The sequence below is a fragment of the Camponotus floridanus genome, unplaced genomic scaffold (assembly GCF_003227725.1).
Source record: "Camponotus floridanus strain SB8 unplaced genomic scaffold, Cflo_v7.5 scaffold89, whole genome shotgun sequence".
NCBI lineage: Eukaryota > Metazoa > Arthropoda > Insecta > Hymenoptera > Formicidae > Camponotus > Camponotus floridanus.
This window is the reverse complement of record NW_020229859.1, coordinates 171672-199389: the sequence shown is the minus strand read 5'-3', so window position 1 is coordinate 199389 and position 27718 is coordinate 171672. Positions and strand designations below refer to the sequence as shown.

General features: G+C 33.3%; 3 protein-coding genes across 8 annotated transcripts in view; 1 reads left to right on the top strand and 2 right to left on the bottom strand.

Annotated features, from left to right (window-relative positions):
• Positions 1–1570: 1570 nt before the first annotated feature.
• Positions 1571–5547, bottom strand: LOC105255899 (vam6/Vps39-like protein). Its single transcript, XM_011265440.3, has 11 exons — positions 5159–5547; positions 4882–5055; positions 4511–4766; positions 4202–4434; positions 3864–4108; positions 3348–3764; positions 2935–3252; positions 2423–2849; positions 2243–2344; positions 1798–2122; positions 1571–1719 (listed from the first exon to the last, which is right to left on the bottom strand). The coding sequence occupies exons 1-11, from the start codon at positions 5226–5228 to the stop codon at positions 1656–1658; spliced, it is 2631 nt and encodes an 876-aa protein (XP_011263742.2). The 5' UTR covers positions 5229–5547; the 3' UTR covers positions 1571–1655.
• Positions 5548–6000: 453 nt separating this feature from the next.
• Positions 6001–9019, top strand: LOC105255901 (histone acetyltransferase Tip60). Its single transcript, XM_011265448.3, has 5 exons — positions 6001–6116; positions 6221–6278; positions 6742–6810; positions 6882–7968; positions 8056–9019. The coding sequence occupies exons 1-5, from the start codon at positions 6072–6074 to the stop codon at positions 8162–8164; spliced, it is 1368 nt and encodes a 455-aa protein (XP_011263750.2). The 5' UTR covers positions 6001–6071; the 3' UTR covers positions 8165–9019.
• Positions 9020–16505: 7486 nt separating this feature from the next.
• Positions 16506–27718, bottom strand: part of LOC105255900 — a 124449-nt gene continuing 113236 nt past the window's right edge. For 4 of the 6 annotated variants that reach the window (XM_025414747.1, XM_011265446.2, XM_011265445.2 and 1 more), the window contains 11 exons: positions 24726–24898; positions 22607–23105; positions 21912–22308; positions 21543–21777; positions 20878–21049; positions 20236–20475; positions 19704–19859; positions 18305–18459; positions 17926–18035; positions 16922–17443; positions 16506–16745 (listed from right to left, as the gene is read on the bottom strand). In XM_025414747.1, the coding sequence (XP_025270532.1) occupies positions 16593–16745; positions 16922–17443; positions 17926–18035; positions 18305–18459; positions 19704–19859; positions 20236–20475; positions 20878–21049; positions 21543–21777; positions 21912–22308; positions 22607–23105; positions 24726–24898 (2812 nt within the window). In that variant the 3' untranslated portion in view covers positions 16506–16592. The remainder of the gene's footprint in view (positions 16746–16921; positions 17444–17925; positions 18036–18304; positions 18460–19703; positions 19860–20235; positions 20476–20877; positions 21050–21542; positions 21778–21911; positions 22309–22606; positions 23106–24725; positions 24899–27718) is intronic. The other 2 variants (XM_020028979.2, XM_020028978.2) reach the window with 2 other exon arrangements.

The window sequence follows — 27718 nt, the reverse complement described above, 5'->3', positions numbered from 1 at the left end:
CAGCTTGGTGCGAGCGAGACGGGGAACGCGCGGCGGGAGCGACGATTTTACCTCTGGCTTGAAACGCTTCGAGAGAGTAATTGGTTTTTCGGGACGCGAATGTATTCGGAGAAAATTGGCGACATTGACGTTAGAAATCGTTAGAAATCGACGTTTACATGTGTGTACCTCCTTAGAATAGATACGCGAAAATATGGCGTAAATTTCGTCAAACGAATTGATTCGATTGTGAGCAGACGACTTTTTTTTTCGGATAGACGAATGAGTATATATTTTAATTCAATAGGAATATTTCAAGAGATATTCTGAGACAGTCTCTTGCAAATCGTAGTTACAAAAAGATCGTTATGATTTATGTATCGATGGTAAAATCAAATTTTTTTCTTACATCGGATATAACATTCATCGACAAAAGTTTTATTTTTGTCAATATATAAGTAGTATATTGTGTATGTATATTATTTTACACGCACCCTTAAAAAAACTAACATCTTTTTCCGGAAAAAATACCTCGTCTTCGATAAAAACTATAAACTGTATAAATTTAATTTTCTAAATTATAATTTTATTTTTCTCTTAAGGTAAAAATCGATCATAATTTCTTCATTAAATAAAATGAGTATGAACATAAGTTTATATTGTAAAGATTGATGTATTGAACAGGAAGTCTATCCTAAGCCGAAAGGCAAGGATTAATGGATAATAAATAATAATAAAATAATAATTTCTTCATGTATATATAAATAAAATATAAATAACTTTGAAAAAAAAAGATGCGACATGTCACTTTTCCGATGATTGCAATTCTCATCTGTACTGTACCCACTTTATCTTATTCCAGGCGTAGGAATACACAAGATGTTTCGCTTATGACATCATCAATCCTGTTTACTCGTTTTCTGGACCGCGGGCACGCCCTATCCTCCGTGTTAATCATGTAAATTTTTCTCGCTATAGTATATTACAGATGCATGCCACGCATTATGCTTATCGTTATCACATATCATGCGTAAAAAAAGTCCGCGACACTTGTGTCAAAGGGCCATGTTTCGATTTCGAAAGTTTCAATTTCGAATATCACGCGCGCGATTACGTGACCAATTGCATAGCTTCAGTTTCAATATATTTGTTCCTCTTACATTATTCTGTATCATTTATCTCTCCCTTTTGTATCTTCTCTATATTTAGATATATACTATTTTATTTTGAACGCGCAGAGAGAATAATAATAAAGAATAAACTTAATAATTCATAAGAGATACTATGCATTCTTAAAATTTTATTTATCTTACTTTACTTTGCGCCAAAGCATCTTGTAAATGCATGAATAAATAGAATACTTCGCTTTTTACGATATATTTATATTTTTACACTTATCTCTTATAGTATACAATATAAAAGGCGCAAAGAAAGAAGGAAAAAAATTTTTAAAATTGAGAAGTTTCTTGCGAGAAATAGTTTTAATGATAATAATTAATAAGTAATTTTTTCTAGTAGAGATAATCTCTGAATTTTACGTATATGTGTATTGAAATTTCATATATATATATATATATATATATGAAATTCGTATAAAAAGAGCCTACATTAAATATATGCTGTCTTAAAAATGATATATAATGGTAATTATATAATATTGTACAGTTTTACTTTGTTTATCCTTTGCGATCTTGACAAGAATAATGTACTATATCACCGTTAGGATACCTCGCAAAAGCACTAAAAAAAACGGAGCCAATTAATATCAATATAAATATAAAATTTGTAATAAATATAATTTAATATAATTTTACAAACCTTTGATTGCCGAAGCGTTTTTTACAAACTGGACATATATTAAACTCTGTCATGAGAACACTCTGTGACTCGTAATGCATTCGTTGTTCCTGCACTTGTAAATGTTCCGCATAAAGCAATCCTTTGAGAACCTGTGTTCTTCGCCTCGCATTCAAATTATTTTGTAAACTAACTTCCAAGAAATGTTTTATCCTGCCGATAGGTACAGAATCCGGTAAAACTTTCAGAGCTTTCGTAGGATTTATTTTTGAGGCGTGTTCCTCTAATAGTTGAAGAGCCATTTCTAAATCTGGTTGTGCCGTTCTTTGAATTTCCGGACTGCAACCTTGAAGAAAAAATATAATATATAACTATAATTATAATCACATATATATATATATATATATATATATATATATATATATGAATAATATAAAAAATCTTATTTGTATATAAATATTTATACCAGCCATTAAAACTCCTTCATTATCAGGTTTCAACAACTGCTGAATTAATAAAACATACACTTCGTCAGCATTGTCCGTTTGTTTTTCCGTACAATCTTGATCTTGTAAATAACTTTCAATTAGTTATATCATCTTTTATTTTATATTTCATATAAAAAAGTTTTAAGATGTTTACTTACTTTGGTATTTTGTATATACATTTTGACAATATTGTATAGCACGCGGTATATCATTTAAAAGACTGATATATATCGATATAGCTTGTTGATGACGACCGAGTCGTCCAAGTATAATTGCACGTTCCTCGAACAAACAGTCAAATGGAAAGTGCACCAATATTGTTTCAGGTGTATAATATGTCGATTTTTCCAAGAATTGTTGCAATTTCTGTCGTATATGTTGTGAGGTTTCTTTCTCCGCTGGTGTTGCATTAGCATTCATAGAAGTTAGACATTTTTCCTTATACTGATGTATCAAAACATTATGGAATAGTGGATTAGTGTCTTCCCAAAGATGTACCACATGTTCCAGGTATTGTATTACTAAATCTTTATGGAAACGCAAAAGATAATCTAATATTTTTGGTCTAGGTAAATGTTCGACTTCCTGTAAAAATCATTTTATTAATACAATATAATTAACAAAAAAATAATGAGTTGAATATATAAAAGTAGAACAAATAAATGCACACCTGTATATCTTCCATAAATATTCTAAGACCTTGTTCAGGATCCTCTGTTAAAACCCATCCAGCAAACTTCAAAATTAGATCCATATGATCCCTGCCGAGATGCTGTAAATATTGTATAGTTCTCTCAGTGCCTTTTAGACTAGAATCATTCTCTTTTGCGTGCTTCTCTAAAAGTTCCAATGCTTTTTTATGTTGTCCTTTGGTTTGATACAATATAATGAGTTCTGGATATTTTTGATGCATTAATAAAGTTTTCTCAGCTTCTGCCAAGTGACAGTGATTCAGTCTAAGTAAAGGTGCTACCAAAGCATCAGTAGTCTAAAACAAAATTTGTTTAACATTTATGTGAACAACTTTTATAAGAATTCATTTGATATACAATTTTTAGTATCTCCTTTTTGTATTTTATTTACCTGTAAGTAACACTTTAAAAGAGTAGTATCAATGATCTTCAAAAGTTGTTCCGTAGCTACTGCAGTTAAATTTTTTTCTCCATTTACTCCATCCTTTTCTTTATTAAGCTCTTTTTCTTTCTTCATTAGTTTATGCCTAACTTCAGTTAGAAAAACTATTAATGCACGTAAGCCTTTTTCCAACTCATGATCTTGCAGTTTTGGCAAGCTGGGTGCTGGTTCGCTAGGTTCATGAGTGTTAGTCGAGGGTGCTAAATCTGGAAATAATCTGATTACCTCATATGGATCAGTTCCCAGTGTTAAAAACAACTCCATCGCCTCTTGGAATCGCTTATTGTAAAACAAATAATGTGCATATAATGTTTGTATTTTATATGTTTGTCTAGTTTTTTCCTCATCTGTTATATTGGATAATTTCTAAGAAAAAAAAATTATATGTATGAATATAAATTTTAAGCATTTTAAAAGATAAAGTATTATCATATTATTGATATACAAATATTTAATGTAACGTACAGTTAATGTTAAAGCCAATTGAAATTGATTTTGCTCCAGCAATGTCCTAATCTGCAAAGTAACATCAATTGCCTTGATACACCAAACTTGACTAATGGATGCCACAAAGACTTTTCCTTGTTTACATCTGTATATAAGTCTAGCCTTATTTAGATCTCTTATTGTTTGAATATGTAGACATCCTTCTAATGTATACACCTCCAATTTCTCATGCACAATACCAAGTAGATAAGGATTATCCCATGCTGTATGTAAAGATCAATATAAAAATTTTGTCAATTATAATTTAAGAGATAAAAAAAATAATGAAATTAAAAAATAAAGTTTATTCTACATACCTATTGCACTAGGTGCATCTGACCATTTTATAGGATTGTGTTGAACCAATTCTCCTTTCGTATCCATAACGAATGATTGAAAATCTTTTCCCAGTACAAACGAATTATCTGATAATTTTGTAATACTTGGTTCTGGAGATTTACCAGTGGGAAAAAGTTCTTTAGGTTTACCATTTAAATCAAAAATGGTATAAGATAATCCACGAAATCCTAATATCAATGTTTCGCCACACCTTAAAAATTAATATCAAATTAATCAAATAAAACTATTATATTGAGTTATTTTAATAACTTTTGAAAATCTATTACCATGATAATTGACGAGGTATATCTGGCACCGTTAACTCGAAATCATTAAATTCTTCAAACTTCTTTCCCTTCCAGTAATATAACTGTAATTTACGTTTGACAGCAACACATAAGCGCACTACAGTATTCTTTTTCCCTGTCAGACTTTGAGTTGATTGAACATCCAAAGTGAATAGAGTAGCACCGCGAGTTTTTGGTAGTTGACATATTTGTAAAAAGTTCGGTGAATTCAAATCATGAGTGCATACAATATTATCTGTAATTTTTCATAATTAAGTCAATATATAATAAAGATCATATTATCTATATAAATTTAAATCTATATAAATCTATATAACTCATGAAAAAAGCTAGTATTATCTTAAATATACCTGTCAAGATAATCAATAAATTATACTCTGGTACAACATCTATCTGATTGATCCGTTTCTTGTTAAAATTCTTACTATGACGCAATAATTCCAGTTTATGACTGTCATCAAACACTGATGGAACATTGTACATAAGAAGATGACCCTCTCTTGTGCCTATTAATAAATTGTCATCTGAAATAAACAAAACAATATAAGCAATGAATATACTCTGGTATTGAGAATAATTCTTAGTAATTTGATTATGTATACTAAACAAATAAGAATTATTATTCACCATAAGCTGCTATGGATTCGATTTGCACTGTAATATTTAATATAGATGTTTCCTCGTAAGCATCGTGCATTGTGACGATTTATGAAAAATAATATCCTGTGTATCAATTAAATTCTTCGAACAATCATTTGTATGTTCTTTTCAACAATCAATTGTATGTTCTATATATGACTTTGTCAATTGACATCGGATGAGTATCTCTTTCTATGTAACTGTCAGCTGATATCTGACATCCACCATCTGAGGTATGGCCATAGACATAGTAAGTATAGACCGAGCATCCATTGTATAAGCGTTAAGCATACGAAAAGAAAGACAAAAGATGTAAGATGAGTTTCTTTCTCTTTTCAATGCCGGAGAAGTGGGGAGCACTTCTCCACATCTTCTCGCGCCGGTTCGTCATGGAGGGGCACTATAGATTTTCAGTACTGGCAGTGAATTTTGGAACACAGCCTCAGTGTCCAATCCCCTCTCAGGCTTCTCTCTGGCTGCGGTAGAGCACTAAATATACAGGTATTCTATACTCCGCCATTTTTAATCCATTCCCCCTCCTTGTTTCTCGTGTCACTCGCCTCGTCGCTAAGCTGAGATTATAGTAGATAGGTTAGTGAGATTATATGGGGTGGGGAGATGGATTAAAAATGGCGGAGTATAGAATACTCATATATTTAGTGCCTTAGCTGCGGTCGAGAAGACGCTCTGAATGCTTTGAAACATCGTTCTATCTTTGTTCTACATTCCATGAGAATAAAGATAGAATTGCCAGTACTGAAAATCTATAGTTTACGTGACGTACACTATATATTTTCAGTACTGGCAGTGAATTTTAGAACACAGCCATAGTATGTTGTTTGTGGTGAAAGCTTGAAAACAAAATTTCGTTTGGCGATTAGTTTGTTGAATTTTTATTGAAATGATCGAGGAACACAACGAACACGAAACGATATGCGACTCAGTGGTAAGTGATATGATAAATTGAATATAAAGACGCTGCTGGATCATCAGAAAAAACATGCAAACTACGAATATATAAGTATGATAATATTCTAACCTTACTTTTAGAATTCACTGGTTGAAGGCTGTCGTTTACCAGTTCGAATGTGTGCCACAGATGATTGGCGTAAGTAAATTATATACATATTATTTCATTAATGCTCCGAAGAACGTTTTACTTTTATGGGAAGGTGGAATTTTTTGATTTCGTCTAAAAGACTGAATTTTGTAATCTACTTTGACGAGTTTGGTTCTAAGCTATTATTAAATTGTAGGACAAGATATATAAATACCAAGTTTTATTGCAAAATATTAATATATTATATAAAAGTCTTGAAAGTGTTTTGATTATTTGTGTTAATTTGTATTACTTTCTGTGGTAACGATATTTATACATATATATTTCTGATAAGATTGATTCTATTTTATCTATAACACTTAAGTTTAAGAATTCATTGCATTTAGATAATGCAATTTGTTTGTAATAAATGTTGCAATAGATAAAATGATATTATGAATAATATATTATTTTTAAAATTTATATAATATTTTAATATTAAGGTAACTTAAGCGAATTATTTTATCTGTAGCACTTGCGGAAATCATCAGTATCAAAGATGTACAAGGTGTCAAATGTTATTATGTTCATTATGTGGATTGTAAGTAAATAGCTTAGCATTGGAGTCTGAAAACCCTAAGCGATATCATTGTCATAATTGTGTTATTTTAGTCAACAAACGATTAGATGAATGGGTTATGGAGGATTCTTTGGACACTAGAAAAGTCCAATATCCTCGCCGCGAAGGAACAACACCGGGAACTGGTGCAGCAACACCAAAAAAACAGGCTGTTAGTAGACCTCCTAGTCCCAGTAGTGTTAGCAATGAACCGGTCAATGATAATGCTGTGCTACAAGCTGCACTACAAAAGAAAATGTCTAGAAAGAGAAAAGCGACATTTCTAGAAAATGAGGATTCTCAGGATGGTCAGCCACAAACTGCTACGCCAGGTCCCAGATCCACTGGCTCTCTAGTGGCGCACCAAAATGATGATGTAGTCACAAGAATGAAAAATGTAGAATTAATTGAACTAGGTCGTCATAGAATAAAACCTTGGTATTTTAGCCCATATCCACAGGAGATGGTAAATTTAAATTGTATATATATCTGCGAATTCTGCCTGAAATACAGGAAGAATCGAAAGTGTTTGGAGAGACATTTAGTCAAATGTAATTTACATCATCCACCTGGAAATGAGATATACAGGAAAGGATCTATATCATTTTTTGAAATTGACGGTCGCAAGAATAAGAACTACGCACAAAATCTTTGTCTGTTAGCGAAGCTGTTCCTGGATCACAAAACTCTCTACTATGATACAGATCCCTTTTTGTTTTATGTAATGACAGAATTTGACAGCAGAGGATTTCATATAGTTGGCTATTTCTCCAAGGAGAAGTGGTCGACGGAAGATTACAATGTAGCATGCATTCTAACACTGCCACCATATCAGAGAAGAGGGTATGGCAAGCTCTTGATAGAATTTTCATATGAACTATCGAAATTCGAAGGAAAAACTGGCTCTCCTGAAAAACCACTATCCGACTTGGGTTTGCTTTCATACCGAAGCTATTGGGCGCACACAATACTCGATATTCTGTTAACTCTAAAGCCTGTGGTAGAGAATGAGAAACCACAAATAACAATAAACGAAATCTCCGAGATTACGTCGATTAAAAAGGAGGACGTGATATCGACTTTGCAAAATCTGAATCTCATTAATTACTACAAGGGACAATATATTGTCACATTAAATAGGTAAATTATTACCAAGATGAAAGGAGATTAGCTACAATTTACCTAATTTGATGAGATCTTCATCCTGAGGTATATGTTTATTTGCAGGGAAATTATTGAACAACATTCAACTGCGATGGAAAAAAGACAGATTAGAATAGATCCTAAATGTCTACATTGGACACCGAAAAGAATGTTAGGGTTAAATGGTGAATAAAACCCTGAATTGACAATAAGATGATGCCGATTTGTTTTGAAATTATTTTTCAGGGGCATTCAGGAAAATAATTATGGTTGGTGGATGCAAAAGTTGTATATACATATATATACTAATCTGTGACCTCTCAGTGGTCTAGCGTTTTAATAAGACTGTATTTGGCATATGCACGCTTATCGCGATACTGTGTAGAGATTTGCCGACGTACGAAAATCTCGTTGTAGAAAGCTAAGATCATATAACGCGAGCAGGGGGAAAAATATTTGCTGTAATGATATATATCTTAGAGCCAAAGGTAATGTTTTAATACTATCGTTAGAATTTTTCAAAGATACACAAAAACGACTGTCGTTACTACAATAGTCGACTGGTGTAAAAAATCTATCATTCTTGTGTATAAATAAATGTGATTTTATAATATACTTACAATTTCTCAATAGCTCAAGCGCATTCAAATTTTATAGAGAAATATTTATATAAGCTCAATACTCAGACTGCTGTTTATAATTCAATTTTTAATATACGAGAACAAAATGTAGACGCATCGTACCTATTGTGTGTATGTAAATATGTACACATCTTTTCACATTGTTATTTATATATTGTACATTTCCTCGCGATAAAATTGGGATAATTTAGATAATAATGAATACTAATAAAGTACTGTAAAAACGAGTACTCGTCAAAAATATTGTGTATTTGCGTATATACGATATGCAAGCAATCTTATTTCGCGAACGATTTTAGCTATCACCATTATTATTGATTGTATTATATATAAAATCAAGGATGTAAATAATTTACTAAATTACTAGTATATTACTGAATCCGTCCGGGATATATTTTTCATTTGGGGGCTTTTTCATAATCCAAATATTGAATTTTTATAGCTTATAATTAATGCTTATATGTTATAAATTTATAGAGAAGCGCCCTTTGATATAGATGATCTCTGCTCATATTTTTGTTTTGTAATAGAAACAAGAATATGAGTATATATAGTTACCAATATAAAATAAATTTCAGCTTTTCAATTTAACAATTCTTTTTTTTTATTTTAATTAGAATATCTTATACCGAATGCAATATTACATGATTTCAATGTATCCCTCTTATACCGAATGCAATATTACATGATTTCAATGTATCCCTGAATCTTTATCGTATATTTAAAAAAATATGAGTATTTCGCGTTTACATAAAAATTTTACAAAAATATAGTTAAAATAAATAGTAGGATAAACGTAATATTGAAAAAAATTTACGCGATTAGTCATAAAAATTTTTGCTTCATGACTAATAAGGTTAATAAAATTTATTAAAGTTTAGTGTAGAATTCATAAAAGTTCAAATTAATTTAACTCAATTAATTGGAAAAATAAGAGTTTATATTACGCAATTTATAAAATTTATCTCTTACCTTTTTCTAGTTAATTGAATCAAATTTTTATTAAATTACTTAAACTTTTAATTAATTTTATTAGTCATAAAACAAATTTCTGCGATTAATATTATAATAAACAATAGTTTTATGAATAATAGCGTCAATTTTTTCACTATTACATTTTCCCTTAAACGATTATTGCTTGAAAATTTAATCCCAATTATTTCATTCAAGAATAATAAAAATACGATAGATATACGGTAGAAATAAGATTTGTAAAAGTTAGAAAGCTCTTGTGTTAATTTTTTCATAATGGTGGTATACGATAAGGAAACTTTAGGAGATAGAGAAATTTGTATTTTGCTTTTTCTGCAAAATATAATCAAATAAAAAGAAAAGAAGAAAGATTCTTATTTTATACGGTACTTGCATTTTTTTCATTATGTACTAATTTGATAGGATTTACGTATAAGGAATTTCTAGCACAATACATTTTTATTGCCTATATTACATAATAGATCAGTCACGTTATCGTCTTTAAAAAATAGTTTGCTCGTATGAATATAAATTACAATTTCACTTTCACTCACATACACACGGATTCACGACAGACTTTGTTTCGGTGAGCGAGAAGATAAAAGAAAACATTCTTTAGACACGACTTTTTAAATACAGCATCTCTTTTATGTGTGTATGTATATATGTATGTATATAGATATATAGATATATTTTTTTTATATTCAACAGTAACATCACAGTAGCTTCATATACAATAAATCTTTGTTCATAATTTTATCTGTCTTTTTGTATTCGTTACCACGCAAGCGTGACACGGCGAGTTCCTAAAAGATTCATCACGTGAATACGACGACAAGCGAGAAGGAAGAAACTCGTGTGTGCACGCATTTCTCATAATTGTCAGGTCACAGTGATTTCATACCGATATGATCGCATGAAACTGGAAATGTTTTTTGATATCGTAAATCCATTGATATATATATATATATATATATATATATATATATATATATATATATGTATATGTATATCCTGCCCATCATACACACTATTACTAATTTGAATTCACGTACACAACAATGCGAATATGATACATCAGGATAACAAATTAATCAAATAATGTATGCGACTGACGTTTTATCGCGAAGCATACTGAGACATATAGATAAATCATTAATAATCGAATATAAAAATGCGACAAAACTAGATAACATTGGGCTATTTATAAACCGATATAAATCACTTGATACTTTCGTATTAAAAGAAATGTACGAAGTAACAAAAAACGAGAAAATCACGATTTTTACTTATATTAACCACTGTAGAAACAATGTTTAAATATTACAAAACAAGATTGTTTTTTTTTTTTTTTTTTCAAAGATATTTAAGAGAATAAGATCTTTCCTCTATTACTCTTCGTCATTCATCGCTAAAAATATTCTTCAAAAATCAGAGTACTCCCTGGAATTCATAATATTATATAGGAGAGAGTGTGAAATTAAAAATTTATAATTTATCTATATTATATGATTTTCAAAATATAAATTGACAAATCCAGAAAAAAGTATAGTCGCGACTTCTCGCCGCTGCGTTTGTTTCGCGACAAGCGTGCAATGAGTGGACAATACCTTTTTCCCTCTTAACAATAACGACAACAACAACAACAACGAGACGATGAAAATTCAATGGCAGCGATATAATGTCGAGGAGGACAGCGAATATTTAACAAGATAAGAATGACGACACGTACACGATATCGCAACAACGCATTTATAGACTATCATACGAATAACCAGACGCATACCAGAGAATTTGAAAAGCGCTTAAGATTACGCACAACCCTCGTATATCGCACGGAACGCAACTCTCGATCGAAATTATTCTTAATCAGGCGTACACCGAGCTTTGGGCAATGCAATAGCATATTCTCTGCATATCATCATCGTAAGTTTCAAAGAATGAACAATAGAATCTCTGTACAATTGATTAACATATCTAACGAGAATTATTATAATGTATACAATATATATGTCAATAATTAACGGTCTTTCGAATATAAATTAATTGATAAAAACCATTACAAATTTTAATTTTGATGAAAATCATAATTAACAGAATGGCTAAAATTGAATGCTATTAAAAGATACTATTATCTTATCATTATAAAACATTATACACCTAACAGAATACAACTAAAATTTCAAAGACATTAATAAGCATTTTTAGTTTTAATTCTTTATGACATTTCGCTAATGGATTATTTTCATAACAGTATTAAATAATTCTAAAATTCTTCCTTTTAAATCCGTGGCAAAAATTGCTCTCATTAATTCAATTCCTCTTCATCTTTTGCCGGATCCAAAACCCGTTATCTCAATGTACGCCTAAAATTACTCTTATTCTACTTACTCGCCGGAATCCGCTCACGTGGCGCACAATATCTCGTTACAGTTTTAACTCGTCGCATTAAGTACTCTTTCTCTCTTCCATTTTTCACCCTCTCTGTTTAATGTTACATGTGCACATGTATACCATATTTGCGCGTGTGTGTTTACATTTTTATAATATATATGTATACGTATATATATATCTTTTTTCCATCTTGCCTTCTATTCCCCCTCCCCCTTGCGAAATAACTTCTTTATATATTTACGTGAATGCATGTACAATTCTGTGAACAATAGGCGGCAATAGCTGGACAGAATGGCGTTCGATGACATTTTTTCGATTTTCTTTTTTAGGTGTTCTCCTACGAACGGGGGTTGTCTCGACACATCTCCCCCTTTTTTTGTTCTACGTTTTGATCAAGCAACGCCTGGACTGTCTCATCGAGTAAAAAAAGTGTTGTTTTGTACATTAGTATATTCGTGTCGCAGCATGAGAGGAGGAAGAGGTATATATGACAGAGTTTGTACTGATTCATGGTATTTTTTTTAAACTCGAGCGCAGGTTCTAATTCTTTCATATCTCAAACAGATTATTGATATCGATATATAATTTCGAAGAGAGAGAAACAGAGACAAAGAGAGAGAAGAAGGGGTGAACAAGGGAAAAAGAAAGTGAGAAAATTCAATATTTTAAATATTCTCTACAAATACATAAAATTATACTTTGCATAAAATCATTTTTGCATGTCTATAAAATCTCAGCTCTCGATCGAAATTATATCTCGATTTCATAAATATATCCTGTTTTAGATAATTTTACATATTGTGAATGGACAATTTTTTACGCATAAATTTATACATTTAGTAATTAAATGTTTGCAGAGTTGTATTATATATTTATATATGTTAATTTGATATTAGTATTTGATTAAACCTCGAGTTTACATTATACGCAATTACGTAATGTACATTGTGCGTTATACAACTACGGAAATTTCATCGGTAAGCTTTGAATGAACCTGCGCCGTGTTTCCGATAAATATAACGCGCGATGAATAATGAGCTTACGACATCTCTATTTAAACTGGGAGAGAACCGTCGTAAATACAATGACCGATCGAATACACTTCGATCACACACTAAACATCTATAATTACATACTGACGAAGTAAAATATCGAGTTTCGCTCATTTCACAATTCGTTTTTTATTATTCTATTTATCGTTTATTTTGTCTTAATCGTAAAATCGTACATATTTCTTGACATAAACTGATAGAAAGTCTATTCTTTCGATACGTATAAAACGAGGAGATCATGTGTATCTATCGCATATTTTTATGATTTACATTATAATAATTAATCATTTTTAATTTCTAAAATAACTTCTAATTAAATTAGTTAGAATAATATAATTGTTATATAATGTTATATTCGCGACGTGTATCTTATTCTGTTATTTTATAAAATATTACAAAGAATTCCTATTACAATAATAATGATTAATATAAAATATTAACGCAAATTGCACTCTGTATTATATATGATAATCGGCTTTGTCAAATGGCGATACTTCGAAATTCTACTTTCGTCCAGCCACTTGCCTGAACAATAAGACACTTAACAGTTTGGCGATCTCCACATTTGACGGGAGGAGACCGATTTTAATCCTCAGCTATGATTATATTTTAGATCGCTATATTACGGTGAGATCAATTTTGATCCCAATAACTTAATCGGAGTACAATCTTTGATTGTTATTGATATATCTATCCAGTTTCGTGCTATACTTACAACAAAATATAAGCTATTAAGCACATTTTGCATATGTATTAATAATTAAATAATACTAGAGTAACAATATTAAAATATTATAAGACAGTATTAAAATATTATAATAGTATTTATGAATATAATCTTTCGAATGATTTCCGATAATGTAATCGTACCGGGGATTAAAAATAATCTTCTCTTAAAATGCAGAAGTTTGAACAGCCAAAAGTATCCAATCGCATATAAATGTGAACATTATTTTTCGTACACTATGAAATACGACATACGAATATTTGTATTGGGAACAGATTTGAATCTACCGTAGTAGTTGAGGATTAACGGCCTTTTACCTTTACGCGCGTTACATCGTAATATTATTTTGTTACGTATATAATAACACAATATACAGCGGGGAATCGGCGCTCGAAAACATTACGTCATAATTGCGGGCGACCAATCGAGATCGTGTAAAAATATTTCCTTCCCTGGAATCTCGGGGAAGAAGTTTTGAAAAAAAATCCTCCAGAGAGAAAGAGAGCGACAAGTACGCGTTCTCGATCGCGCGATTTTTTTCCACATTCTTTCTCTTTTTGCTTATCTTTTGATATATGCAGTCGTTACTGAAACATTAGCCAAACCGAACTAGCCGAGATCTCTTGTTTGAGATATGCAAAAATTCGAAATCACATTGATTAAACTCGGGGAGAGCGAAAACCCTCCTCTTGGAATTCCGTTTAACCCGGCGGAAAAAAATCATCGATATGTCTCGTCTCTTCGTAAAACGGGAAGATCGATAGTTCACGATCGTGTAATAAAAAATTTCGCGGGTACAGTCGAGGCGAGTGTCTTCCCAGACAAGGAAGATATCTTGCTAAATGAAGAAGAGGCCCCCGCGCGCGCTGTCGCGCGAAAAATTCTTTCTTCAGCCTGCCCCCCGTGGATTTTAGAATCTCTGCCTTAAAGTATTTGAAGATATAAAATCTACGATATAGAAAACAGAACAGATCTCGAATATATATATAATATATATATATTTTTTTGTTTTTCCCCACATTCAACATCGATTCGCTTATCGTTTTTTTTTTTTATCGTTATTATATTATTTCTCATTATATATATGTATATATATATATATATATATATATATATATATATATATATAATTGTTATCGTTATTATTTTCATCATTATTGTTGTTATTCATCGTTTAGCGTTTTATTCTTACCGACAGGTATGTATATATATACATATGTGTATATATATATATATATTTATATATTTCTTTAAGCTTACATAATATAATAAATCTCTTTTATTTACGTGTTATATCAGTAGCGCTTTCTTTTATGATACAGATTGTCATGTGTCGGCATTTTATTAAGTGCCGCCGATACGATGCGCACGGATGCATTCAATCGAAAATCCATCTTCGATCGATGACAGTCTAAATAAATTTTTCCGTTGACCGTCAACATTGCATTTAAAACTCGAAACGATTACGTTATGATTCGCTGCTTTCATTTTTTCTTTATTTTATTTTAGTGGTACAAAAAAAAATAAATAATACCACATGATTGTTATCACTATTCAGATTTATCTTCGTCCATTTGCAGGAACGTATATATATTTTCTTTAATTAATTATTTTTGACCGTTAACTGATTTCATTGAACCTGCGTGTTACTTGCAATCGATGTGCTTCGTATTTACCTCTATCGATCACGCACTAGAGTTATATTAATATTTAGCAAATTCCATATCTCTAGGAGATTGATGACGCCTACTCGAGAAACTTTAATATGAAACGTCGATCACATCGTAATTGTGTGTTTTACTTCATTTCTCAGCTCGATTCATCAATACTAGATATTTCTTGCCCTGCAAGACTTTGGAAGAGCATTTTATACTATCGAAATTCTTCGATATTGCGAATCGCAACATTTTATACAAATATTGAATTAAAATTATATTCTCTGAAAGATCATAGAAAAAATAAATAGTGTGTGAGATGCGTATAATTTCTAATAATTCTAATATATTATTATAGTTAGAATAATGGAGTTTCGTTAACACTTTCATCATATTTACTCCAAAATATGGAAGCAAAATTCAACTAATCTGGACATTACGAAATGTATCTCGTGGAAGCATAATCATAAAACAATTTTTGTGTCTATTTCAGAATTTTACAAAGATTTTGTAATACATAGAATTTTACGTTATATTCGAAAATAATTATGCAAAAGGATCGCGTTGGACAGTTTTACTTTTACCAACATAGGCCAACATTTCACAAGTCCGATTGACATACACATGTCGAATGACTGAAAAGTCGTCTCTTTTTCGAGCATGAAACTTCTAAATTTCTCAGATAAATTTTTAAAGGAACTTTTTAGAAATTTCCTTTTCAAGTATCTTCATCGATATCAGCCTAATATCTCCTTAAGATGATTTATATCTTGATGTTGCAAACAAAAAACTTGAAATACCATCACGATTGAATTATCGCAAGTCTCAATTAAGTTTACGCGGTTTCGAGCCGAGACTGTCTAAACTCATTGTTCGTTGAGGGGTTCGGCAGCGACCTTATACGCTTTCGGAGCAATCTATCAAAACGCTTGTCAGGCCCTACAGTGTAATTATCGACTCCTACGTATCGAATTTCGTGATCGCGGTCGGATGCTCTAATTACAGATCACCGTTTACACGGAAAGATCATGATTATTCCCGCACAATATCCGATGACATAGGCGCAGCAAAACATTACGAAATAAGACTTTTCTTTTCGACAAATTTATCGATCAATCATCGAAACGTATTTTCAGGTACACATTATGCTTACGGCGTTTTTTTACGTTTTCGTTGACGTTTACAGTCCACAATCGAAGCTCTCTTGATTCTGCACTTTCTTCTGGTATGCCTCCAAATAAGGATCGACGTTTCTGTATGTGCCCGAATTCGCTTGATACATGAGGGTCTCGAGGATACGTTCGTTCCTTATGGCTTTCGACGGCAAAACGATCTGGAAGACGAAAAATGACTTTATTCGTGCTCTTTTATTCATTGCACATACTATGATATTAATCTAATTGTAAATATAATCATTTAGATTACATGATTATATCTTTTCTTTTTCTATCCTGCAATGTTGTTTATATTTTTATCTGACATGTTTCTTGATATCTCTTCAATACGTACCTTGATTAATTCGTATGGTGTTATCCTATATAATTTAAGGTCCCTGCTGAGCCTCTCCATGATACAGTTGAACTCAACTTTCGCATCGAGCTTGGTTGATTTAGTTTTGATTCTATGCTTCGCCCAACTCAACATTGCCTCGAACTTTTTAATCTCCACCACTTCGAGGCTACGGCACATGATCATTTGTACCATCGACTCGCTTAGGGTAAGGAAGTCCGGGTTCTGGAAGAGCTGATAAGCCCTCGTCTCGACGAACGCGAGGATCATATTGACTAATTCTGAGGCGGATGTATATCGCCAGTAATAATTCTCGAGGGCGCATAACATCACGCAAACGATCTCGATTCTGAGGAACTGCTTGGCGTGATGAAAGCAGGCTTGAAGTAATTCTGGTAGATCATAGTGTTCGGCGGCGCATATCAGACCCGGTATATTGCTACACGTCAACGGACAGGATCCGGTGTGCAAGTAATCAAGTAGAATTCGAAAAGTCTCCGGATCGAATTCGATGATATCAAACTGAAAATATATTTTTTTATATTTTAGATATATAATATTGTGCTTCAGCTCGAAAAATGTTTTAATCAAATTATAATATTTATTATACAAAACTGATTTTTATTATTAATTAAATCTATTAGAAATTACGTATCTCACTACTTATTTTTTTATGATCTTTTAGAAAATATGTACAACACGTTGTAATTCAATATTTATTTATTTTATTGTTGCAATTGATGATGTTGAAGAATTGTATTATATTATAAATACTATTGCTACTTAAAGACAAAAAAAATAAATGTGTATACGTAAATTAACAAAGACAATAGAAACATTTAATTTTACAGAATATAAAATTATAGTTGTCTATTTATTGTCAATTGATATATATTGATAGTGATATATATTCTGGAAATCGAAGTTTTACAATAACATGAGCTTTCTGAAAAGCTGCCCTTATTTCTTTTCCAGTAGAAATATGCATTTGATATTCCACTCACCTCAGTCTGTGCTAATTTCGCTCTATCTACTTTTTGCGCGTCGGCGCAAACGCTGAGCCTTGGTACTGCCAATGATTGGGCTGCTTTGTCCTTATCTTTCACTTCTTTATCTGTAAAATATTTATTTTTTCTTTAAAATTCGTCTATCTACTTCATCGCGAAATGAAGTTATTGTACACATGAATATTTCTTTCTCTCTTTCTCCTCATACACGGTTATTGAAAACATTAAAAGAGATTACCATTTTGTATACATTACATCTACCTATGAACTGGCTGTATTTACGCTTTAATTATGTATGATATTTGAACGTAAGATTAAAACCTACATAATATATAAGACAAACTGTCGATTTTCTCTTAAAAACTGTGACACGTACTACTGCAATCTTGCGAACTGGCCCATCGCTTTCGATCCTCGCTCTGCAGAGTGTTGCTACCGTGTTTTCTAATACTCCTCCCCCATCCGGCCGTTATTGTGCCCAATCTTGAGAAGGCCCGTTTTACCATCGGTGACGAAGGGACACTTTTGGGCCTAAACACATCAGAACCAGTATCTCACAGAAACCGCGGAGCGGCACCTCAAGGTATGGAGATGGAATTTATGGACATTTTGCACAGAAACCGGAATGAATTCAGAATGAATGGGAGGGGGACTGGTTACATAATTGAAAGGAAGAAATATATATATCGAATATCAAATTTTACGAAACAAAAACGACACAACGACGAAAGCTTACTCTCAGAATTAACAATTTATATCTGTCAACGTGCGAAGAATCGAAACAATTTGTGCGCATTATCGAAGTCATAACAGCGATACGAGCTTCTTGTCAAATTATTAATATAATATTGATATAATTATTACATGAAATTTAGAATATAGAATATAAACAAAAACTGCGATAATAAAATTATTGACAATAATATCACAATTAAAATAAACGGAAGGAAGCATATTTGGTTTCAATATTATTAATACGGATGGAAACAAAACTGTGTAAAAGAATATATTATAAATGATAGATTTCATATAAAAAATAGCACGTCTCAGAATAATATCAGCGAGCAAAACGGTAAACTTTATTCGTAGAATTTCATTATTTGTAACGTAATTGCCGCTCTTTTTTAACGATCGAAGCAAGGCAAGTTTGCCACGAGTTACATCATTCGACAGAGTACTTCGACAGGTGCTTCTCAGAGAAGAGCATGCCACATAGAATTCAATATACGATACATGGTCCCATTAAATTTATAATACTCTTGCATTATATATACGGTAAATAAGGTAGATATATATAAACAAAAAAATAGTTATACACGAGATAATCATGCGGTGCCGTGGAGGATAGGAGACATGGATGTGCCGTGAAAAGATACACTTATTTACGATTCGATAATATATAAATATAAAAGAAACATTCGAGACACCGAAAATCGCAGGCATTGATCTCACCCGTCAAACGGGATTCCCAATTTTATTCTCATTAGAGATATCCAATTAATATCTCGCATAAGATGTCGCATGAACCAGGTACTCCCGTACTCAATGTCCTGAGCGAATGCTCTCAAGTCGCCAATTTCAGTTTTGCAATCACGTATTTTGCGGATTGGTTTATTGCATTATTTTTAATTTGTTTAATAAATTTAATTGCGAATCTTACCGCTTTTCGTAATGACGTATTCCGCCTTAAGCGGACTCGATATCAAACTGGATTCATGAGACTAACAAATAAATATCTCGAAATAACAATAGCAATCTTGATTGTTAAAACGTACCTTGGACTCTCCATATCGGGAACTTGAAGAAAGTTCGAACTTTTCGGTTTTTGGGGGCTGAGCAATGTCGGCGCCGGCCTCGCCAGCAACTCCGCAACCGGGACTTGTGGGCTTCCGAAGCCTGCTTGAATTCCGTATAACATTTCTTGGAATACTCTGCACAAAAATAAATATTTATGGATAAATTCCACGCATCAATGTTCAACATTAGCGTTCAAACTGAATAAATTTCCTATATTCAATTAATTTTTTAATTAACATTCTTTTGTTTAGCAAAGAAATCTTTTATATTATTAATCAGTAGGTTTTAATACGGGTTTATGCATTTATGAATTTCTGTTTTACTAATTTATTCATCTATAAAATGCTTAACTAATTATAAAATATTTATTTTATTTTGAAATTAATAAATTATTGAAAAAATTTCTTGCACTAAGTATAAATAATCGCGAAAGAGAGCACAACCGTTTAAATTTATATAATATTAATTACACATTTTACATATTAATTACATTTCCCTACATTTCGTTACCTGCTTCTTACTGCTAGAATCGCCCTAACGCCAATGAATCTGACTTTTTGTTTTTGTTGTCCTGGCACAAGGAAAGATACGTCAAATAGACTAGCATTTAGCGTCACGTTCGCTGAATTATTAAGAAACACCCTGGTAAAGTCCTTTGCGAGCTGATCATAATCCTCAAACTGATCTCGCACTGAATCCAATAATGGCGACGATGGTCTCATGTGTCCAATCGGTCGCCAAGAACCTCGTCTAAAAATTAATAATCGTAAATTTAGTCCCTTTAATCAAGCGCGTAATAAGTAATCGAGAAGCTTTATAATTTACAATGCAATTAACGAATTTACACATAAGAATAAAATTATTAAAAGAATTATTTATTAAATTTAATTTCAATATTAAAGATAATTGATACGCGTCATATAAATATATAAAAATATATAAATTATACGAAAATATAATATATGCCGTAAAGATATAAAATAATTAGATATAAATATTAATTTTTTAAAGATATAAATATTAATTAAAAGATATAAATATTAATTTTAAGTATAGAATAATTATGCCATATATTTTCATATCATTATTATACTTTGTTTACATGAATATACATGAATTTTAGTGTACTTTATTATGATTGCGTTATCTCACCTATACGGTTTCGGAATTTGCCCGGTTTCCGCATGATTAGCGAGATTCGCTACGATATCCTCCAACATTTGGCTTCTCGTTCGCTCCTGCATTCTCGCGAATTTCGGTGCGGAATAACTCGCTCTTTCACCATTCACGATTTTCGTCAACATCCACTCTCGGAACATCGGACCTGTTGCGCCCAGAATATTCGATAGATAAGCTCAACACGACAGAAATTTTCTAAGCTAACATAATTCTAAAGTAGCCAGTCAACAGAATTTTATCATTCTTGCACACACATATTGCTATATTATTTTCCACATGTCTGACAATTAAAAACTTAATATAATTATAAGAGAATATGTCTGTAGAGAGAAATTCACAATATTAAATTAATATCAAATTTACTGTGCTTCGTCGCATAAACCATATGGATTTATAATGAAAATTATATCATATTAAGCAAATTATGTAATTAAATTATCATTTGATATTTATAATGTTGATGATTAAATTGTTAAATAAAATAATACTTGCTAATTTATATATATAAAGAGAACTTTGCAATAATCTTTTACAAATTTTATATATTAAGTTTCGTGTGCGAGAATAAAATTAACTTTTTTTTAATTTCATGCTCATTTCATGCTTATTTAGCTTAGTAAAAGTATAATTTTTGGCACCTTTTTCGAAGACGCTTTGCTCCCATAGATACGGTTTGTAGGCCCCAACTTCGTCCCTTGTAACCACGGATACTTCGTATCTCGTGATTTTCCGCTTTATCCGTGGACTCACTCGCACCAAGATAAATGTGTGCAAAAAGTGCGACTTGATGCAAGCTGGACTGAAATTCGTGTTGTCGGCTTCCAAAAATACGACGCACACTATATCGTTGCCAATGTGTCTTTTTCTTTGGAGCTGCGCGTGCAAAAAGCAAAGATTTGTGATTAAATTTCTGTGAGACATTTTGTCGCGTAAATTGTTTTAAAATTGTTGGATAAAAAATTTTAATAAAAATAATAATTGGCGGCAAAAAAATATTAACAACTCACTTTTTGAGGATCGTGTTTCTCGTAAGGCAATAAGGTGGACACGTGGAACATTATCTCGATACCCCTCCAATTGGTGTAGACAGAATATAGGCCCGTCAAATCGTGTACGGTATCGAGACCGCCTTTGTACTTGTCGAAACCCTTTAACCTGATTTTGTCCCCGAGAATCTGCAGAAATTCCTCGAAAAGCAGCGAGTTGTCGTTGTTATCGAGTATCTCCTCCTCACTGTACTGACCTTCCTGAACATATATCACTCCCACTTTTAACTCGGACTTGATAAAAACTTGATCGAGCTTGAGAAGTTCTTCAGGCGTATCCGGCAATTGTCCCAAGGTCAGTGGCGGATTGATGTTCACCTCCTTGCCAAGACTACGTACTACTTCTTCTCGATTGTACCTATAAAACAACTGCCATGTTTCGCATATTCTCGCAAGAAAAATTAATTTTGTAACACGCGTTTGATTATAATAATTGGACTCGTTGAATATCTTCAATTGTCAGAATAAATTTCTGGTATGGAACAATCGATAATATATTTTATTATTTCATTAATAGTTACGTCAATCCGAGAATTATATTTAAATTTGATAAAAATGTTTACCTTATGCGCGTCGCAAGTAATTAAATTCTATTCAGAGATAATCGTGCGTAATTGTAATATGTATGCGTAAACTAAAAATGAATCAAAAATTACCGATCAGCAAAGACGCAGCTGGCGGGGATAAGGCCGTGAACCGTGTAACTGATAGCTCTGACCAAGATTCGGAACTGATCCCGGTTGTTGAGGGTTTCCTGCTTGATACTGAGTATCACCGGTCCCAGATCCTCATCATTTGTGAAATAATTCCAATGTTCCGAGCCATAGAAGTATTTCTCGTAGGTCTCCTGTTCAACCGAGGTAAGTTCGAAGCCCTGATTTTTCTCCCATTGTTCCTCGATGGTGGTTTTCTTTCGCGGCACATCGTCCGTATCAACCTCGTTCTCCTCGAACAAGCAAAAACTGTTGTCTTGTCGCTTCAGCATCGACGAACGCTCCTCCACCGTCTGTTCTTCCGTCTGCTCAGGATCGGTAGCCTCGCGATCGCTCTCGCTTTCGTCCCAGATCGTGTCCGATGTGATCTGCTGCCGCGAACATTCGATCCAGTAGCCAGGCGTTGGTATCAGGTTGTGCGGAAACTCTTGACAGAATTCATCTATAGGAAAATTTATCCTCAACTCGCATCTATTTTTAATTTGCCTATTTTTCACAGATTTCTGTAACGAGTAGAGATGAACCAATAGAAGCCTTTAGAATTAATTCGGCTAACGCTTCGAGAAGAATACTTGAAATACCAACATGATAAGTCGCTTTTGGCTTTTGCAAGTTCAATGAGTACTTTTGATCGCGTCCCTTTGAAAGATTAAAGATATGGGATATTAAACGAGAAATCTAAAGAGTGTAATCACGGAGTAGTAATATCACAGTGTAAAAGTTATTAAATTGTCGTGGTACGTTGTACGTAAATGCAATAATGCTCAACGTTTTCATCATGAAGCGCGCGGACGTTGATCGGGCAATTTCACTCAAAGCGAGATTAACGTTAATTAAAGCCGCTCGACTAGCGCTCTTCCTGTCGGAGCAAATTGGAGGGCGATAGCGTTCGATAGTGTCTTTGTTCTCCGGATATGCCAAAAGAACCGGTCGAATTATCCCCGAAGCGAAGGGGGATTTGTTTAGAAATTGGAGGAACAAAGCGAGATAGATAATAGATAAACAGGTAGATGGAATCGATAGATGGAGTAGATAGATAGATGGATAGATGGGAGACGGAGAGCTCAAGGAAGTTGGAGCAAATAATATCCGAAGACCAGCACTTGGCTGAAAATCATTAAGAGAGGAATCCGATCCGAGGGTGAATCGACCGTCGGGTTAGATAAAGCCCAGAGGCAGAGAATTTCCAAGTGATTTTTCCCCACAACTCGGACTCACATCCACTTAAGCACGTATCGCCGGTAATATGTTTCTTCTTTTCCATCCCCGCTGCCATTTCGCTTTATCAATCTTCGTCTTCCTTCCTGCCTGCTGCTTCTTTTCCCGGCTGTCGATGATACCGCAGTCGATTCACTGTAAGGTAGAACACCAAGCTGTTTGCAAACAGGGCTTGGTATTCGAACTTAGAGTGAGCCGCCCGCGGTGCCTTCCTCTTCTTCTCCCCCGACGCTGCGAATCGACCTAATTACCAAGACCCTTTATCCGCGCATAATGGCCGTTTATATCTCACCGGGAATTCGAATTTTGACACGGATGGTTAAAGTTCGCTTAATCTCTCTTGAAGAAATGGAGAGATTTTTAGCTCCCGGGAAGGGAGGATCATTTTTTCAAAGTTAAAAGATAAACGATGTAACTTCGACGATAGAAATTTACATGAAAATTATTTCAACGATCGCGCGATATAATTTACTCTTACTTTTTCACCTGCCATTCGCGTAAGAATTTATCTCGACGAGCTGAAGACGACTTTGAGAAAGCGTGTCAATTATCATTTTTCTCTTTTTATCGCGTTTTTTTCGTCACAAACAGGCTCGTAAAACTCTCGCTCGTAAAACCTACGTTCGCTATGCGAATCCGGCGACGAGATAACTTTGCACGTATAATCGCGCGTAATCCAAGGCGGGCGAAACCACCTGTAGCTTCGTCTCATGCATATGCACCCCTGCAAAAGTCGACGACGTCCGCTGCATCGGTCTCGGTTCGCGAAAACATGGCGCGATAGTTGGAGAAGGAGGCGAAATGAACGAGCGATTTTGACGACGACGAGAATAAAAGTACTTACCGGAGCACGCCTGAGGTGGCAACGGGAAGATCAGGGTGGTCGAGGACTTTCTTCTCGCAACTGCGCAGCCTAAACTTTGTGGTTTGAAGCTGCGCAACTGCTGCATGAAGTCCGAGCACTCCATCAGCGCCACGTCGGCAAAGTGCAGATCGCAAAGTATCTGGTTCTTGAACCTGAACCGCAGAAAACAACCCTTAAAATCGTTCGTCGAAACGAGTGGTGCTTCAGACGGCTGTTCCTCGCCGCCAAGAGAGATCATAAAAAATGTTTATGGGGCTATATATATTTATAGCGATAGATTGAATATCAGCGACGCGAGTGGCAATGATACTTTCGACATATTCCATAAGAATAAACTGATATGTAAATACAATATACATAAATGGATTTAATATTTGACAAGTGAATATGATCGCGATATTTTCCTCGATTAATGCGATTGTTTCTCTAAATATATTTTTATATTACACGATAGAGAATATTAAATTCTCTCAAGTCCTTGACTAGCTTTCATAATAAAAGTTATTAGCAATTAAATTAGTATTTGCAATGGATCGAAAATTAATTAAGCGAATTAATAAGATTGCATCGGAGAATAAAATTTTTTTCCATTTCTGACACATTTCATTTTGGCGTGATAATACTTGTAAATTTAAGCGAGTTTTATCACAAGCGAAAACAATCAAGGGAAATGAAGTTTTATAGGAGTTCCGCTTGATAAGAGACGCGAACCCATCTCAATGGTGGCCGTTATTGGAATACGCCGACTCCCTTATCTCCTCTATCATTCGCTCTTATCGTGCGAATTTATGCAGTATCAATTAAAATTATGAGTTTGCCAGAAATATGTTAATTCATATTTTTGAATACACTGATAATCCGTGCATAATTGCATTCTTGATCACTTTGCAATTTATTCAACTTTAAATTTTCTTTATTATATCTGTCTTTTGGATTATTTTCTTAATACTTTGTATGAAATAAAGGAATGGAAATATTAATTTAATCTCTCAAAAAAATTTCAATTCATAAATACGGAAATTAAATTTCTCACTTGTTCAATATTTTTCATTGATGCAACGATGTTTCGCACAATATATTTAATAGTCAATATCGTAATAATCGAACACCGTGGACACAAATCATATAAAAATGTTATTTCCTAAGATTTATATTCTATTTATTTCTATTTATATTTTCTCCAGCTAAAAACGACAGCCCCGATGTTTCGCACAATACCGTGACGTGCGTGGCGATTTACGTAAGTGTTGTAAAACGGCCGATAATCGCGCATAACGGTACATTAAAATGTCCATTCCAATTCAATTTGCATCTGACAGGATTCTGCACGTTATTTCCACGGCCTGCCGTTCACGTCGGAATAATAAATATTTTTCAATAATCTCTCTTTCGCATGCGCGCACATTTTCGCCGAAGAAAGCTTGTCGAAGAATGATGTTATAACGCGCTATGATGCTGCGTTTTTAACGACAGCTCGACGATAACGTTGAATCGTAAATGGGTTTCCTGAATCTTCGACCCGATATCGTTCATCTTTTTATCCAGGGAAGGGGAGAACCACGTTAAAGTCACCGATTCAACTTGTCGCACGTGACTCACGATCAACCTGCATGATGGGGATGGCTTTCCGATCGACTGAGCCCCGCGATGATCCCCGATGTATGTGACGGGTGTAAATGAAAACGAAACGTTGTCGAATGGGAAACGATAGATAGTCGAACTACATCGACTGTAATAAAATCGGGCCTTTAAATTTGTGGGCACGCGAGCGTGCGAAGGCGCGATATTCGTGCGCGGAGACGCCTGATCGAACATTCGTTTTCGCGAGGTCTCTTAGCGAAATCAGATTGAATCCGCCAGAACGATCGGGGTTTCGTTGAATTTTCCCGCGTTTCGATTAATCGGGCGAGATCGATTTTCGCTGGCGAGGGACACTTGATTCCGCGTCATTTTGCCTCTCGATCGTCCACCGTGTTTGTCTCGTAATTTCTATGCTCGTCGCGTGTGGGAAAAGTAGTAAAAGTCAGACGGCGATGTGATGTATAGACTGTGAAAAAAGTGCCTTTCCCTGTCGCACGATCCATTGACGCCTTTCTCACTTCGGAGAACAAAGTATTAAATCGTGAACGGAATCTCTGTCTGTGTATGGCAATGCGTTTTAAAAAAGTACAGTTGCACAACAATTGCTCGGCTGATTGTAAGTTTATCGTGTTATATAAAAGATTTATAAATATTTCGACATTTTTTTATTTTATTTACGGATTATTGCGAATTGGTATAGTGTAAAACTAATTTAAATATTTTTAAGAAAGAAAAGAAGAAAGTGAGAAATACACTATATATATATATATGACGAGATTAATAAATTATTAGAGATAAAAAATCGTATTTTAAAATAGTACTTCTCTAATTCAAAAATTAAATTATACAAGTAATTTTTTTTTATTATTTTTATCATTCTATTTTATCTTGAGCGTCTCTGAGGCTACAGATATGTAGATCGAGAGAGCAGTATTTCGCTCGCATCTATTTCATCGCGCATATCTTGAGCAGTCGGCATCCAACCTCCGAGACTGAAATATCCTGAGAATTTAGCGTCATGGGGCCGCCCGTGTCATGGATCTCGTTTCATATACGTTGGCTCAATTTTTTAAATATAGAAGGAGCTGTAAAGAGTCGAGCGGAATGGCATAAAGCAAATAGCAGACAGAATCTAATGATGTACAATTATTCACAAAGAATGAATAAAAATTATAGCACTCGTAATAATTAACAGTTTATTAAAATGTCTTGCATGTTCACAAATTTTAATAAAATTACTTTATTGTGTAATTGTTTTTTTTTTATAAATAATAATTTAAGATATAAAAGATATTCTCTGTACGTCCATTTTTTATCAGATGTTTCTTTTCTATAATAATATTAAATATAGATTTCATTATGTGAAGCAAGATCGAAGGTAAAAAATAATA

Excerpts from the sequence above, each read along its gene's own strand:
- LOC105255899 (XM_011265440.3), bottom strand. The coding sequence starts at position 5,228 with ATGCACGATGCTTACGAGGAAACATCTATATTAAATATTACAGTGCAA. Across the intron at positions 4,767-4,881 it reads TTTATTGATTATCTTGACAG|ATAATATTGTATGCACTCAT; the intron begins GTATATTTAAGA and ends GAAAAATTACAG. Across the intron at positions 3,253-3,347 it reads TTTTAAAGTGTTACTTACAG|ACTACTGATGCTTTGGTAGC; the intron begins GTAAATAAAATA and ends ATTTTGTTTTAG.
- LOC105255901 (XM_011265448.3), top strand. The coding sequence starts at position 6,072 with ATGATCGAGGAACACAACGAACACGAAACGATATGCGACTCAGTG. Across the intron at positions 6,279-6,741 it reads GTGTGCCACAGATGATTGGC|CACTTGCGGAAATCATCAGT; the intron begins GTAAGTAAATTA and ends TTTTATCTGTAG. Across the intron at positions 7,969-8,055 it reads TATATTGTCACATTAAATAG|GGAAATTATTGAACAACATT; the intron begins GTAAATTATTAC and ends GTTTATTTGCAG.